General features: G+C 48.2%; 2 protein-coding genes across 5 annotated transcripts in view; one reads left to right on the forward strand and one right to left on the reverse strand.

The window, feature by feature from the left end:
* The window catches only part of LOC144132307 (uncharacterized), a 327,162-nt gene that overhangs the window by 60,791 nt on the left and 248,657 nt on the right, over positions 1-17,714 (reverse strand). The gene's annotated exons all lie outside the window — the stretch shown is intronic.
* Positions 1-17,714, forward strand: part of LOC144112684 (uncharacterized) — a 56,846-nt gene that overhangs the window by 16,675 nt on the left and 22,457 nt on the right. For 2 of the 4 annotated variants that reach the window (XM_077645505.1, XM_077645504.1), the window contains 2 exons: positions 2,579-2,633; positions 15,532-15,663. In XM_077645505.1, the coding sequence (XP_077501631.1) occupies positions 2,579-2,633; positions 15,532-15,663 (187 nt within the window). Of the gene's footprint in view, positions 1-2,578; positions 2,634-11,027; positions 11,961-15,531; positions 15,664-17,714 lie in introns of those variants that run through there. The other 2 variants (XM_077645507.1, XM_077645506.1) reach the window with 2 other exon arrangements.

Genomic DNA, 17,714 nt, shown 5'->3' on the forward strand with positions numbered 1-17,714 from the left:
TGACCCATAGCGGTGCCTGCCATTTTTTTCCCACATATCTTTCTGCATTTGCAATACCAGTACATAGCTTCCACAGATGTCAGTGGGGAGATGTCAGTATATGCGTGTGCGTGAAATTTTCCTGCTTCAAGTGCAGCAATAGCAGTGGTAGGATACTTCGATGAACTTAAACTTCTTTTAACGAAAGTTCCCAGAGGTATAGCGCGGGAGAGCGAAGGCGTGCTGAACACAAAGCAACGAAGGATACTTGTGGCGTGAATTAACCCTGCTAGGTTCAGCCGTGTGAACCGCAACCTTCAAACATCTTGCGCACTTCATAACAGGTGAATTCGTAATTTATATTGTCGACAGCATGACAACTTCAAAATCCTCACTGAGTAACCTTCCGGTTCCCTTTGAGATGGAGATTACCCAAGTACCCGGACCAGGCGTATTCGGAAAATGCCTCATCGTTTCCCCTTGGGAGCAGTGCCGAGCATAAAGGTCGGTTACGCCACCATGCGCACAATGAAAAACGGAACATTCAAAATCGTAGTAGGTTGTATGTCCACGATATTTATCTCTTTTTGTTCTGCTTTTGGTGTCTAGGTTGCGCAAGTTGATGCTGACTGCGACCCCGCAGGTGGGCTGTTGACCGCGGATTACGCTTGTCGTGTCAACTTCCTTAGTCGCTGTCCTCACCTGTGGTTTCGGCATTCGGTATGCTATACCAACCAGCCCAAAAAACAAATGAAATGCGCTGAGGCGAGGCGGAGATACGTTATGTCGAGGAAGATGCAGCTGAGACCCAGCCGCGCGCCGACTGTCTCTGGCAGCCGCGGCTCACTGAAGTAGTCAGCATTTTGGTGAATTGTGTTTTAGCATCCAAAAAGCTAAAAATGCACTAACACTTATGGGGAGTGCTACATTATCAACCCAAGGTTACTTCCCCCAACTCAAGCAGCTTAATATTATGAAAACTTTTTGCGCCGACCGCTGCAAAAAAGGAGCACTTCGTCGTGTTCGCACTGGCTGATCAAGAAAGGAACGAAATGTGCAGCTGTGACGATTTTTACGCATTCATTTTAGAATTACAAAGTGTCGGATAATGTTACGTGTGATGCTCGGAAGCAGGCTGACATATTTGTATCTTCCTCTTTTCATCACGTGAGAGTCAAACGCTCCCAAACTACAATACCTTTTCCTGGCACCGAACACGCTCTGTTGCAATCAGGTGTGCTTTGTAGCTCTCGTGATTGGGCTGCACAGTGACACTTTAAAAGACACCCTAAATCAGAGGACACTTAAGCTCCGCCTTAAGGTGGAGAAAAAAAAACCCAGGAACGCTCGTTCGTATATATAATAAGCACACGAATATGCTGATGACTAACAGAAACATGTGTCGTGGTCCCCTTGCCTCCTCTTATTTCGCACCTAGCCACTGAAAACACTAGATATCTTGTAAGAGACTGCAATACAAGGACACTGGTTCAAACGCCTGTCATTCATTCGAGAAGAAATTTGTGTATTTTCAGCATTGTATTCGATACTTGATTGCTTTGAAACACCGAATGCATGAAACCGGCAAAAAGAGCTGCGGCAAGCATAGGAACAAACAGCGTGCATTGATTATATTGCACCGTCTCGGCGAGTCGGACAGGATAATTTAAAGCACTGCGTTTCAAATTGGAAAAGCAGACTCTTACTCTTATGAGCTGCTTTGAATGAACAAAGTTTCGTTTCGTTTGCACGTGATGCTGAGGGTACATCTTGACAAAAATATACACGAAAGCGAAGGACTTGAGCTCAAACGGGAGACGCCATGTTTCGCAGTATATTATACATGGCGGTCTAGAGTTCTGCATTGAGAACTCACACTACTCTCTGCGCAAGTTTCTTGAGCAGTGCTTCATACACGTAGAGAATGCTGGAAGACGAGGCTTCTAATCTGCCTTTGCTGTGTTCGGCCGAAAACGTGTATTCTGCCTCGGATACGGTATACATGTGGAGGCTTTGCCGAAATGCTTACCGCTGCACGCAGAATAAATTACTTCAAACATGCAATTTTTCACTTCGATAAATTTAAAGCCAGTGCCAATTAGGCGCCAGGCTCGTGTGGAACCTTTGACAGCACTTCTTCGAGGTTTCGCCGCTGGAAAGGTGAATGTTGTAGTTGAATCCATGCCTAACGATTGCCAAGCCAAATACAAAAGCTCATGTTTCCGGCATTTCTGCGCATTTCCGTGGTAGATGTCAGCTTTTTCTCATATATGGAGAAACTCTGCGCTTGTAGCATCTCTAGCACTTCCCTTCATACGTGTGAAATAGTGGTAGCTTATAGATCAAAATTCACGCTGATTAAATTATTTGCTAACCTAAAGGCACCGGCAACCGGGTTTTGACCTTTTTTGCTCTAAAGCCCCTTTTGCCATTGTAAAAAAAAAAATTGGGCTGGCTGAGGCCGAGTGGATTTGGAGCAAGGCACTTCTAGCGTGGCTGGCGACAAGTTTATTGTGCAGGCGGAAACATTGAACATCTTGTTAAGAGGGTCCACTGTCTGCAATGCTCCGAACTTATCTGCACTGTTACTTTGTTCCAGGGCTCTATGTTACAGGTGAACAATTGCCGCCTATTGTCGGACCGAAGGCATACAGGTGAGGGCCACAATTCACTCGGTTATGGAAATCCGTGCACTTCTCTTATAAACATGAATGAAGTCCAGAGGTTAATTGTTTCTTTTTCTGCAAAAACTGCATAGTCGCCATTGAAGCGCCACAGTGGCTAACCAGTAAACAATTTGTCTTTCGCGCAGCGTAAACTTCAAGTATAGGCGCACTTTTCATTTCGCCTTAATTGAAATGTGAACGAGCCTTGTCCAGGTTTCATTACAGAGAGGGTGGAAGCTGTGCGATTGACCCTCAGTGCTTGCAATGTTTTTGATTCTACGGATTAGATCGTAAATTCAAGTTCCGGGCATTTCCTGCTGGCTGCAGATTGTAGTTCTATTGGTCTGGTCGATCGAAATGGGCACGTGGTGTGAGGAGCGAGTGTTTCCGGGCCTATGGGATCGCTTTTGAAGCTATCAAGACGAGCATTATCCACTTCGCCAAGAAAACACCCATAACTGGCAAGTAGGGCTACTACGTCACTACATGCTGGTGCAGCTATTTGGCGCAAAGTGAATGCTGGCCAACAATTCTACAGAGAAGCATTTTTGAACGAAGATTTCTTGAAACCAGTTTTGTCATATAGTGCAAGATTTCGCTATTACAGTCAATATACCTGCAGATCTCGCTACTAATGTTTCTTGCTATCGTCCAAAATGTTGCCCATCGGTTTTCTATGGTATTCTTAAATGATGCAATGCAAGCGATGGAGAAACTTTAAAAGAAAGATCTTGTTGCGCTTCCAAAGCATTGAACATTACTTCAAATATTTCCGTAACAACAGGCTACATTATCTGAATGTTCGAAACTTTTGTGGGAAAATGCCGGGCATGTAAACCTTGAGTGTACTTTTTGATCATTGACAAGCGTTGTACACCGTTCTCATCCTGCTCTCTTTATGTGGATGACACAGAGAACAGAGACAAACAGGAGCGCTAACTTGCAACTGATTTATTGAGGGAACCACGATGGCATATATAAAACTAGAGGCCTGCACAGGCGCAGCCTAACAAGACACTTGGAAACTGCCAAGGAAAAAGTCATCGCACTAGGCGAGATAGGAAATTGACTTCAGCGTTATACAAGGCAACTGAAGTGTCACTCACGCAATCTGATCCAGATTTCCTTATAAAAAATGCCTGCAAGGTTTCACGAGCGGTTTTTTGCTTACTTCTGCCTAGGAATGACACGCAATGGAAACGTGGTTCACAAGCTCTGCAAGCAATGCAGTGCTCAACAAGATTCATGTGCTCCCGATTAGCCAGGTCTCTTTTATGCTCCCCGAGTCGGTCGTTAACGCATCGCCCCGTCTGGCCGATGTACACTTTGCCACAAGACAGGGGAATCTTATAAACAATGTTCATGGCGCACTTAACAAAACGTTTTTCGTGGTTCTTTTGACAGCCCCCTTTTTTGTCTTCGCATGTGATGCGGCCGCAAAGCTGAGAGAGTTTCCCGGGTGCTGAAAAAACCACCGGCACATCAGACTGATTTTCCACCTTTTTTAAGTTGTGGGTGATCTTGTGGATGTAGGGAACCGCTTCCAGTTCCTGTTGACTGTTCAGGGGCTTCGTGCGCGTTCCGGGCTTCATTTTCTTCAGCAGCGTTTCCGCCACCAACGCCACGACCGACCCAGGGTAGCCAGCTGAAAACAGCCTACCCAATTGATCGAAACTTGCTTGCATCTTATGAACACACGATCTCCGCAGCGCGGATTCCAGGCAGAGAGTTACAACGCCTCTCTTAACTAATTTAGAATGAGCAGAACTGTATGGCAAGAGCTCTTTTTGTGCCCGAGGGGTATACGCCCAGCAAACATGCCCCTCCTTGAGTATTAACCGTAGGTCTAAGAACTGAAGAATGCCTTCCTGTGGAAACTCATAAGTAAAAGTTAGTCCTTTTTTCAGAAGTTTAAAATCATCGAGAACAGACATCTGTGTGTTCTCATTTGAAATGGAACATTGTTTGTTTAATACAATTAAAAAGTCGTCCATATAACAAAAAACTTAAAGGACTTTGTCACTGTTAAAATGATTAAAACGTTCGTGTAAAGAGCGATCAATGTATCATAAAAAGATTTTGCACAAAACCGGTGCAATGCATGAACCTATACAGATACCTTTCTATTGCAGATAAAACTGGTCGTCAAATTTGATAAAAGTGCTACAAAGATAAAACTCTAAAAGGGCTAAAAAATTATCCATCGTCATGCCTGCTGCATTCTGGAAAGCAACAGCACCATTTTCATCTATGCAGTCTTTGACGGCAGCGAGAAGTTCAGGATGAGGCACAGCATAAAAGAGCTCTTCCACATCGATAGGGAAGGCATAATCTACATCACTGTGATCTTGAAAAAAACGAACAATGTCAGTTGAATTCTTTACCGAGAAGGTGTCACTTATATCGAGGACGTTCAAAACGTTTAAAAGGAATTTACTAACACAGTGCTGCCATGTGCCACCTTCGTTCACAATGGTACGAAACGGAGTATCCAGTTTGTGAGTCTTAACACTGAAGAAAACATGCAATGCACCACTTTCCCTAACAGTAATATGTCTTGCAAGCCTCTGAATATCTGAACGCTTGCAAAACTCGATTGCTTTAGTCTTAATTCTAGTTTGCCCCTTATTCACACGAGTAAAGTTCTTGTTAACAGCCAATGTAGCTTTTTCATTGTACATGGTCCTTGGCAAGGCCACAAAGCCTCCCATCTTATCTGCCTGCATAAGACAGAGATCATTTTGCTTAAAGAATTTCACCACTTCCTGCAAACGAACCTCTGCACAATTAGGCCCACTCACTTTTACATTCTTGGCAAGGCATTCTAGACCTTCCAAGGGACACCGTTCCTGGTCTTCCTGAGGAGGATAGCGAAGAAGGCTCCTCAGGAAGACTAGGAACGGTGTCTCTTGGAAGGTCTAGAATGCTTTGATGTTCATGCAAGGAAGGTCTTGATGTTCATGCAATGAACGATAATCTGACAGCTATCATTACGGAGTGCGCTGTTTAAGTAGGCAGTAGGATGGTTCGACAGGATACCGGCAAGCTTTCTCTGGTGACGAAAGATCTGATTAAGAAACGCCAAAGCATAACCCTACTGACGAATAGAACTGGCAGAGATATAGAAGTTAATAAATAAGCAGAGGGCAACCGATATATCAAAAGTTAAAGTGACTATGCAATGAATAAAAAGTCGCTTCAAAATGTTTTCAAGGTTTAGAAATGATGCTAAGAAGAATTCACATCAAGTATGAGTCTTCGGAACTCAGCCGGCAGTTTATTATCAATTTTTAAAAACCATGTTTTTCAAAATTCGCGGGCCGATTGGTGTGCTCGTAGTGACGGATTTTGAAACTAAAATCATGAAAAAAGACGTCACTATACCCATGATGTCACCAGGCCACCACACGCTGTCATTCGCTGGAGCCACGGCAGCCACGACGTCGCGGGCACACTTCCGGTAGCCGTGGAAAACGTTTGCTCGTGCCACCGCGCGACCCTCTCGGGCAAGCGCGAGCCAGGGCATTGCCTTCGTGCATATAGTTTCAATTATCCTCTGCCGCATCATCGCGGTGATCGCATAGGGCTCGATGCCCATCACGGCCGTAAGAGTGAGCAGTCGCGCCTCGAGGTCCGGGTCCATTTCTGCTAACTACAACAGACGACATGCAAAGAAACCCGGCGCGTGCTGCAATCACGCTGCCGACACTGCTGCTGGGGTGCTAGGAGCGACAACCGAAAGTTACAAAAGGAGCGTCAGCAGATGACGTTTGCATGGGCGGGACCCAGTCCCAGAGCTGTTTTCTTTATTTTTGTCTGGTGCTCCACGTGTACGAGTTGAGGGGGGAGAGGAGGAGCGTAAGTTTTCATCGTCTATGTCTTCGTTGTTATTGATGGTAGCTTAAAAATTTTTGCGTTGGGGTGACGAGTGATGAAATTTCTATTTCGTCTGCTTTACGTAATCTCGATTAATTTATTTCATAGTCCGTTTAATATGGAGAGAAGAGAGCAAGCTCTAAAGAACGAAGGTAGCCTAAAGGTGGTGAAGAGGAAACTAGGCATAATAACCAGATGTTTGCATAAAGAGACAAGGAGGGCAATGTAATTAACAATATGGATAAGATAGTTCAACTAGCCAAAGAGTTCTACACAAATCTGTACAGTAGTCAGTGTAATCAGAACGTTAATGAGAGAGACAGTAGCACACAGCATTGCGTCATCCCGCCAGTAGCGAAAAAGGAGGTAAAGAAAGCCTGAGGAGCAATAGAAAGAAGAAAACCAGTTGGGGAGGATCAGGTAACGGCAGATCTGTTGAAGGACGGAGGGGATATCGTGCTTGAAAAACTAGCCACCCTGTATACGCAATGCTTTATGACCTCGACCGTACCAGTAGCTTGGAAGAATGCGAACATTGTCTTAATTCACAAGGAAGGAGACGCCAAGGACTTGAAAAGTTACAGACTGATCAACTTACTATCCGTTGCCTACAAGGTATTTACTAAGGTAATCGCCATTAGGGTCAGGGCAACCTTACACTTTAATCGACCAAATGGTCAGGCAGCCTTTCGTAATGGATATTCCACGATAGATCATATTCACACTATCTATCAATTTATAGAGAAATGAGCACAATATAACCAACCTCTATATTGTAACAGTTGTTACACTGAAAAGGAACTGCAGCGGCTGAACGAGGGCACCAGAGAAAACGGACCTACACTTCAGCGTCGTCTACTTCTAGAGGCTGCGATCTCTTTCTTCTTCTACTTCCAATCCTCGTGTCACTGCCCCCTCTTCAGGAGCATCGTCCCGATGCGGTGTTACCGTCAGACCGAATAGCGGGGAGAAAAAGTGTTCAAGTGGTACACCACGAGTCTGACATCACGGAATATGACTACATGCAGCCGGAAAGTCACTCGGGGGGTCGTTCGTAGTACGGCTTCATTCGCACCACATGCACAACGTCGCTGCACTTGCCGTTGTGCGATGAACGAGCTGGCGAGGCTGGTGCAACTTTGTACGTTACGTCGCTGAGGCGGCGGACAACAAGGTAAGGGCCGAAGTAGCGGCGCAGTAACTTTTCGGACAGCCCGCGACGACGAACGGGTGTCCAAACCCACACATAGTCGCCTGGGTGGTAGGTAACATAGCGGCGTCCAAGGTTGTAGCGGTCAGCATCGATCTGCTGCTGACGGCGAATGCGGTGTCTGGCCAGTTGCCGTGCTTCTTCCGCGTGCTGAACATAGGTGGCGACGTCGACAACAAGTTCACTCTCACTGTCAGGGGGGTCCACGGGTAGCATAGCATCGAGGGGGGTGGTAACCTGTCGACCGAAGACTAATTCGAACGGAGTGAACTGCGTCGTCTCTTGCTGTGCGGTATTATATGCGAATGTTGCGTATGGGAGAATTTCGTCCCATGTCTTGTGCTCGATATCAATATACATGGAAAGCATGTCGGTCAAGGTCCTGTTGAGGCGTTCTACCAAGCCATTTGTCTGCGGGTGGTAGGCTGTTGTACGTCTATGGCTGGTGTGCGTGAGCTTGAGTACAGCCTGAGTGAAGCGGGCCGTAAATGCAGCTCCACGGTCAGAAATGATAGCTGTAGGAGCACCATGACGCAGGACGATGTTGTGGACGAAGAAGTCGGCGATTTCAGCAGCAGTACCGTTTGCAAGTGACGTGGTCTCAGCGTATCGGGTCAAATAATCTGTCGCGACCGCAATCCACCGGTTGCCTCTGGTCGACTTCGGAAAAGGGCCAGGAGGTCTATGCCAATTTGCTGAAAAGGGGTCTTTGGTGGTGCTATGGGCTGCAGAAAGCCGGCTGGCTTCAGAGGAGATTTGCGCCGTTGGCAATCCCGGCATGTTGTTACGTATCTACGCACGGATGGGAGTAAATTGGGCCAGTAATACTTAAGCCAAATCTTTGCCAGTGTGCGACTAACCCCCAAGTGGCCGGCGGATGGTTCATCATGACAAGCGCTTAAGATTTCGGAGCGTAACTGGGATGGCACAACAAGCAGAAACATCTTTTTGTTGCTGTCAAAGTTGCGCTTGTAGAGGACTCCACGCCGCAGAAAGAAGGTCTGTAGTCCACGGCGAAACACACGAGGTACATGAGAATTCAAACCCTCCAGATACTTAACGAGTGGCGCCAACTCAGAATCTGCTCGTTGAAGCTGCGCCATACGGGCGATGCTAATGGCACAAAGAACAGGGCAATCTTCGGGGATGTCTTGCGTAGCCGGTTCCACGGGCGCTCGTGATAAACAGTCCGCGTCCTGGTGCTGCCGACCCGATTTATAGACGACCGTAACGTCGTACTCCTGTAAACGGAGGCTCCATCTGGCCAACCGGCCAGAAGGGTCTTGAATGCTGGCCAGCCAGCATAGCGAGTGATGATCGCTGACAACACAAAACGGTCGGTCGTAGATGTAAGGTCGAAACTTACTGAGAGCCCAGATGACGGCAAGGCACTCTTTTTCGGTCGTCGAATAGTTCCGTTCCGATCGAGAAAGTGTGCGGCTCGCGTAGGCGATTACTCGCTCTGCGCCGTCCTGCCACTGTACGAGGATCACTCCGAGGCCGACATTGCTGGCGTCAGTGTCGACATCAGTCTCTGCATTCTCGTCAAAATGAGCTAGTATTGGTGGACTTTGAAGGCGGCAGCGGAGTTCCTCGAAGGCTTCGTCTTGGGCACTTCCCCATACGAAGGGTGTGTCATCTCGAGTCAAGGCAGTCATTGGCTCAGCTAGGCGAGAAAAATCTTTAACATAGCGGCGGTAATACGAACAGAGGCCCAAAAAACGTCGGAGGGCCTTCTTGTCGGTTGGGCGTGGGAAACTGGAGACTGCGGAAGTCTTGTCGGGGTCTGGAAGAACACCTTGTGCGCTGACATGTCCTAAGAAACGGAGCTCCTCGAAGGCGAAATGGCATTTCTCTGGCTTGATCGTTAGTTGTGCAGACTGAAGAGCTTGAAGGACAATGCGCAATCGCTGCAAGTGTTGTTCGAAGTTAGACAAAAAGATGACCACGTCGTCCAGGTACACAAGGCACGTCTGCCACTTCAAACCAGCTAAAACAGTGTCCATCATGCGTTGAAATGTGGCCGGAGCGGAGCAAAATTCAAACGGGAGCACCTTAAATTCGTACAGACCGTCGGGTGTCACGAAAGCCGTTTTCTCGCGGTCTCGCTCGTCCACCTCGATCTGCCAATATCCGCTTTTCAGATCTAAGGAAGAGAAGAACCTGGCGTTCCGGAGTCGGTCAAGGGCATCATCGATCCTCGGGAGTGGGTATACGTCCTTTTTGGTAACATTATTCAGTTTCCTGTAATCAACACAGAATCGCAACGTGTTGTCTTTCTTTTTCACCAGGACCACCGGCGACGCCCACGGACTTGTTGACGGCTGTATAACGTCGTCTGCAAGCATTTCATCGACTTGCGTTCTAATAGCTTCGCGCTCTTTAGGCGAAACGCGGTATGGGCGCTGACAAACTGGTGGCGTGGCCGAATCGGTGACAATGCGATGCTTGGCTACCGGCGTACGTCCGACCTTGGAGCTCGCCGCGAAGCAATCTTTAAAATCAAGTAGCAGCGACGACAGAAGGTTCTTCTGATGAGGTGACAACTCCGGGTTGATTTTAACCTTCTGAAGTGCGTTACTTGGTGCGGCATCGTCGTGAAGATTCACCTGTACGGGGCACAGATTCGGCAACCTATCCACATCGTCGAGGAAGGCGACGGCCGTTCCCTTGGCGAGGTGCTGAATTTCGTTCGTGATATTCGTCAGAAAAACTGTCGCACAGCCGTCATTCAGTTCAACAAGACCGCGCGCGATAGCCACACCCTTCTCGAGCAACAGCGAAGGGTGACTGTCCGCAATACCTTCGTAGTCGTGAAACGAGTCGTTCCTCACTAACACCAGCACACTGGACCGTGGTGGCAGCATTACGTCGTCTTTGACTATACACAAAGCGTTGACTCCCGGGCCTTCTGTGTTACTGTGGCCACGGCTTGCTTCGCCGAAAATGTGACTCGCGCCTCGTGTAGATCGATCACAGCACCGTTTTCCTGTAGAAAGTCGAGGCCCAGGATCAAATCTCTCGAACACTCGCTCAACACGACGAATTCACCCACGTAGACGAAACCGCCGATGCCGACTCGGGCTATGCACCTTCCGGCCGGGCTAATAAGGTGACCTCCAGCCGTGCGAATGCTAGGGCCCAACCATGGTGTCAAAACTTTGCTCAATTTCTGGGCAAGGGTGTGGCTCATCACGGAATAGTCAGCCCCAGTATCAAGTAAAGTGATGGTGTCAGTTCCGTCAATCGTCACACGCAAATCAGAAGCGCGTCAGAAGCTGTCGCTACCCTGCCCCAGTGAGAAATCAGCGTATCGGTATATCGGCGGCGGAGGATCTTCAGTTTTCCCGACAGCAGCGGCCTTGCCTCCGGAGACCGCTGGAATTAGTTTTCCCGGCGTGGACTGGGAGAACGCCGCTCAGGGTAGCCGGCGTCTCGGCGAGGGCTTGGGGAACGGTAACGCAGCGGAGATGACGACCTAGGATCGTAGCGACCGTATGTCCCAGGCCTCTGACGGGCCGACAGATGAGCTTCAATTTCGAATGGTCGTTCGCCATTCCGGGGGCAAGGGTCGCCGGGCGCGAAACCACGCAGACCCACTCGGCGGTACGGGCTGGCCCTGTAAAGATGTCCCGCCTCACCACAGTGGTAGCAAAGGGGCCGCCCCGGTCCGGTGCACGCCACACTTCACACTTCCGTGGCCGCTGATAAGCTGGTCGAGCAGGCACACGGGAAAGACCAGACTGCTGCGCTGCGTGAGTCGCGGTATTCACGTCGTAGCCTGGCGTTGGGGCCCGGCAGAGGACAGATGCATAGGTTGGTCTGACCTCAGTCTGTCTTGGGATCTCAGGCAGTTGTTGCTGCTGTGCTGCTAGGCGCACCTCGTCCCGGACGACTTCAGACAGCGATGTAACAGACGGCGCGCTGGGAGGCAGCTGGAGGGCTTGTAATTCCTCCCTGACAATCGACCTGATTAGGTCACGTAAAACGGCCGCATCACTCCCTACTGGCATCGAAGAAACAGCGGGCCCAAGTGTGCTTACATCCCGATTGTATTGCCGGGCTCGTTGCAGGAGCGTCGTCTCCATGGTAGTTGCTTCCGTGAGGAATTCGGCAACAGTATGCGGTGGACTGCGCACAAGACCGGCGAAAAGTTCCTGCTTGACCCCGCGCATGAGGTGGCGAAGCTTCGTCTCCTCCGCCATGGATGGGTCAGCACGCTTGAAGAGGTGCGTCATGTCCTCTACATACATGCGGACGCTTTCGTTAGTCCGCTGGTTACGGGAGCGAAGCGCAGTGTCAGCTTTCCCCGGCGGCCTGCGTTGGGGAATGTAGCTATGAGATTTTGGCGAAATGTCTCCCAGGTGAACAGGTTGCTCTCGTGGTTCTCGTACCATGTCCTTGCGGAGTCCTCGAGCGCAAAATACACATTATGGAGCTTACGGTCTTCGATCCAACCGTTGTAGCGGGCGACCCGCTCGAAGGTGTCCAGCCAGTCTTCCGCATCTTCGTACACGTCGCCGTGAAAAGATGGCGGTGTTCGCGGCGTGTGGTAGAGGATGGGCACCGGGGACCTATTGTCTGTGGCCATTTCCGGTGGGACCGTTGGTCGAGGCTGCGTCTTCCTCGCCGGGTTGTCAAGAGGCCCGAACTCAGGTGTCTCACTGCGGAGGCGGCGGCTTGGGCGCTGATGGACCGGTGTGAGTGCCGTCTTTATCTCGTAGGCGTACGCAGGTCGGGAAGCGTACCCCGCACCTCCACCAGATGTGTAACAGTTGTTACACTGAAAAGGAACTGCATCGGCTGAACGAGGGCACCAGAGAAACGGACCTACACTTCAGCGTCGTCTACTTCTAGAGGCTGCGATCTCTTCTTCTACTTCCAATCCTCGTGTCAATATATAGCCTTCATTGATTACGAGAAAGCATTCGACTCAGTGGAAACCTCAGCAGCCATACAGACATTGCGTAATCAGTGTGTTGAAGAGCTTTATGTCAAAATACTGGAAGATATTATAGCAACTGCACAGCTATCATAGTCCTGCATAAAGTGAGCAATAAACTTCTAATAAGAAAAGGCGTCAGGCCAGGAGACACATCTCGCTATTGCTATTCACCGCCTGTTTACAGGAAGTATTATGAAGCCTGAGTTGGGAACAGTTGGGAATAAAAGGTAATGGAGAATACCTAGATATTCTGCGATTCCTTGATGATATTGCCTTGTTGAGTCACTCAGGAGGTGAACTGCAAACCATGATGAGTTAGACAGGCAGAGCAGAGCGCTGAGTCTAAAAAATTAACCTGCAGAAAACCAAAGTAATGTCAACAGTCTAGCAAGGGCACAGGAATTCACAATAGGCAGCGAGGGGCTGGAAGTGGTAAAGGTCTACTTTGTGCAGGTAGTGACAGCTGATCCGGATCATGAGAGGGAAATAACTAGAAGGATAAGAATGGTCTGGAGTGCATATATATGGCAGGTTCTCCCAGATCATAAATGGCAATTTACCAATATTCCTCAAGGAAAAAGTGTACAATAGCTGTATCTTACCGGTACTCACCTACAGGGCAGAAACATGGAGGCTAACAAAAAGGATTCAGCTTAACTTAAGGACAACGCAGCGAGCCATGGAAAGAAAAATGGTAGTTGTAACGGTAAGAGACCGTAAGCGATCATAGTGGGTGAGGGAACATACGCGGGTAAATGACATCCTAGTCTAAATCAAGAGAAAGAAATGGGTTTGGGCAGGGCATGTAATGCGAAAGCAAGATAACCGCCGGTCCTTAAGGTTAATGGAGTGGGTTCGAAGAGAAAGTAAGTGTAGCAAGGGGCGGCAGAAAGTTGGGTGGGCAGAGGAGTTTAAGAATTTTTCAGCCAAATAGTGGATGCAACTGTCAAAGGGCAGGGTTAACTGGAGAGACATGGCAGATGCCTTTGCCCTGCAGTGGGTGTAGTCAGGCTGATGATGATGATGAATAAATTGTTCCGCCTTTGCCTTTTGTAGGCTCCTTGCTGTCAGATCGATGAACATTTAGTCTGGCACTCATTGACTGCCCGGTTTACCCGATATATTCTTTCTGACGAGAGGTGCATCGAAGCATGTTGGTAACATTAGGCGATGCGCATTAAAGCTTGCCTTTATATCGAAGCTGAAGTCGCCTCTCACGCCTCTAACAGTATTGCCGCTTTTTAAATGATTTTATATGTCTTGCTATGAGGACACTTCTACATGCCACGAAACGAGAGAATTGGCACTAAAAGCTATCGCTGCGAAATCGCATTCTGAGCCTCTTTGCACAGGTACTCATCTATCAATACACGTCATGATCCAGCACTGCTGTTATCTTCATGATATTTATTGATATTAATAACAATTGTAATCATCGACATCATCGCTTTGTCTGCTTCCCGGAAAAGCTGCTCCCGGTAGCTCGCAGCGTGTGCCAAAGGCGGGGTACTTGTTTCTCTTGTCCTCTCCATGTCTCCTCCCTTGGTTGTGTTTGGCACGAGCTTATAAGGAATGTTGCAGACATGCACCACGCACTAGGTATGCAAGAGACTACACTTGGTTCCTTTAGGCGGGGCTAAGGCATCGGCACTCCAGCCGAATAAGGTGAACGCTAGGTTTGAACAGTATTTAATCTAAACGGAAAATTGCAGCAGAAACCGGCACGGGTGCGAGAAAGCGGCGGAGAGGTAATGGTGGCGATGTGGTGCCGATACCAGTACAGCCTTTGTCCATAGTTTAGAGCACATGGGGTCTGCTTTTAATCTCTGTACAGGGGCTTTTGTAGCGTCCGTGGAAGTCCGAATTTTCAGAAGTGAGTTCTAGAATTACTATTCTAGAAGTTCACGGGGCCTGTTGATTTATAACAATCCACACTTCATGCATCGAAAGACAGCTTCCTTAGCTGTAAACAATGCACAGAGGGTATACTTTGTCTGAAATTTGCATCATTGCGGCTAGATCCAATTGACACCATTTACGCTCCACATTTTTGTGTGTCGACTGCAACGGCTTGAGAAGCCGCTGCGGTGGCTTAGTGCTTATGGGGCTCGGCTGCTGGCCCGAAAGACGCAAGTGCAATCTGGGCCGCGGACGTCGAATTTTGATGCAAGCGAAATTCTAGAGGCCCGTTTACTCTGCGATGTCAGTGCGTGTTAAAGAATCCCAGGCGGTCGAAATTTCTGGAGCCCTTCACTACGGCGTCCCTCATAGCCTGAGTCGCTTTGGGATGTTAAACCCCCATAAACCAAACCAGCAGCCACTTGAATGATGACTGGTGCGAGCGTTACCAGGACATATGCCCTAAGGTGTTCAGGATTTTTGAGGTTCCCAGGTATTGTGGCGCTCCAATTTTCAATACTTTTTTTTCCGTCAAATCTTCACAGTGTAGACGCACGTGCCCGCGATTAAAACGGCTTGCCTCCATTCGTAATCTCCTCTCCTCAGGGAACCCCTTACCGTGCTGCTGTCGACTTCATTGCGGGAACTGTAATGTGCGCTCGTGTCCTTTAAAGCATTGTGTCGTGCATGGCAATATATGCGCACAGGCGTGTTCCTTGCGAGCAATGCTGCATTTGCTTCGATATTCAATAGAGACTCCCGCTCGCAGTCTACCCTGCTTCACTGCAGCAGCGTCGCTTCAGTGTTGACTGAGAAGCTGTAGCTGTCAGGAAGCATTAGCACGGCTTATTATTAGGGCCGCATTCGGCGCATTTTTATTTGTAATGTTAGAAAATACTTAATCTCTTGTGCAACATTTATCAATGCCCTTCCTTTTCTATTGATTTTGTTGGCAGAAATGGCCACCGAAGAATGCTATCCCTGGAAGCCTGCATACTTCTCGAACGAAACATGGTGTAAACTCCCGGATGACATCAGGAAGTGCTACGGGAACGTCGACAAAGATAGATCAATAAAGGAAAGGAAAGGTAAGTTTGTACTCGTTTTAAAAGTTAAAACATGCTAATTATAATTTTGCATCGCTGCTAGAGCCTTAGTTGCGTTAGCGTACGACTGATTTGTGGAGAGCTGTATCATCACAGTAAGATTTGTAAAATCAGGTGTGCAGTGCAAGCATCATTTTTATTGTGCGGTTGCTGAATAGCATAGAATTTCTAGCACGCCAAAACAGAAACAGGAGAACAGTTGGCTGCGTTTATACTTCTTGAAATTCGTGCTTTATGGTTTTGTATGCTTTTGCCGACAGGATGCCTAGTTGTGGCACTCGGCTTGGAGATGCCCTGTGACCAGGCATTGTATGCTCCGAAAACTTCTTGTGCCATAAAAGAGTGCGATGAGATCTGTCGACTTGAGTTGCAGACGCTGGCTGTGGCTCAGTGGCTCGGCATCTTGTCTGCTAAGGCTCACTTTTTGTATTTTGCATCTGAGCCTTGTATTTATTACTGTATTTTGTGTTACAACTTGTATTTAACATTTTTTCAATTTTGCTAAACCTGTTCTTTTTGCATATATTATGTACTCGCCCCTCCTGCTTGGGCCTACTGTTGGCCTGCAGTATGTTCTAAATAAATAAATAAAAGAAATAAATAAACATTTCTCCGTCATCACTTCTGCCAGCCAGAAGTAGCGGTGCAGTAGGAAGCCCTGGGGAAGGCCCGAAACGGAGGCAGGAGCAAGAGGTGGAAAAAGAGGGGAACTGGAGGATTCGACATGCTCGAAACGGGAGTAATAGAGTGACTTCTCCATTTAAGCTGTGGTCCCGCGTTCGTACCTCGTACCAGGACGAATTTTTCTTTAACCGCGAAGTTTCTGAGGAAGCTGTATAGCTTTCTTTTGTAGTCGTATGGCTGCGCATGGGTGGATGCCAGTGAGTAATGTACTCTTATTACAGATTTACTCCACCTTGGGGTTTCCCCTAAACATCTGAGCAGGTATATGTGTACATTATTAATCGAACTCTATGCTGGAAGTTTCGAATCGGAAGCATGCGTAGCGAACACGTCTATAACTGGCGCCTCCAGCGCTGGTGCGGATTTTGTGGTTTGGGACATCAGTATTTTTGCGACTGCGACATCCAAAGCTATCATTCTGCCTTGGTGCGTCCTTCCTAGTGACACTCACTTGTCGCAGAATTCTTAGTAATTAGGAAACTGGTACCGCCGAATGGACCTTGTAGGTGTCACCACTTCGCGCACTTTTGCGTGTGCTCCCAGATACCCTTAGATCGTGTGGGGTAGCGGCCTCGGTCGCAGAGGAGATGCCCTCGACTCGGCGCGGCAAACTCAGCCGGAGACCAGCTACCAAGTGACAAGGGGTTAGTCGTTCGGTGCCGAGCTTTCGCCGGTCGCAAGCCAGAGAATGAGTCGGAGCCAAAGGTTCACAAAACAAAACAAGGTTTATACAGCAAAGAGACGATACAAAGGATTGCACTATCACTCGTACGCGCACATACAAAGTGATTCTCAAATACCATGCAACACGTGCAAAGTAACACTTGAGAGAGATAACAATTCATCAAAATCTTTGCTCCTAAAGTTCAATAACACATAGAGAGCATTAACACATAGAGAGACAAATAGTGAAAACACAATTTGATCACCGGGCACTGCGACAGTCCGACGACTTCAGGAGCACGATGGGGCTGATCCGCAGACTGGCGCACGTTGTCTCGCTGGTCCGGGCTGGGCGAGTGGTGTTCTCCCGGGAGTCGAGCGGGCGCGCTTTTCGGAAGCTTGAACGGCGGCTCGGGCTAACAGACGGCGGTTGCAGCCCCTCATTTATATTTATTTATTTATTTAGTAAGGAACCCACAGCGCCGTGGCATTACAGTGGGGGGAGGCAAGGTACAAAAAAAGAAGCACACATGACACCTCCGCTCGCAGGCAGAGTTACAAGCATAAAGCGCTCTCCATGTACATCTCACTTCAAAAGAACACATCACAATCGCATCACATCATTAAAGAACGAAAGAACGCATCATTTGATGTCACACTCACAACATCGCTCGGTAGTCTGTTCC

This window comes from Amblyomma americanum, chromosome 1, assembly GCF_052857255.1.
Source record: "Amblyomma americanum isolate KBUSLIRL-KWMA chromosome 1, ASM5285725v1, whole genome shotgun sequence".
In the NCBI taxonomy this organism is placed as follows: Eukaryota; Metazoa; Arthropoda; class Arachnida; order Ixodida; family Ixodidae; genus Amblyomma; species Amblyomma americanum.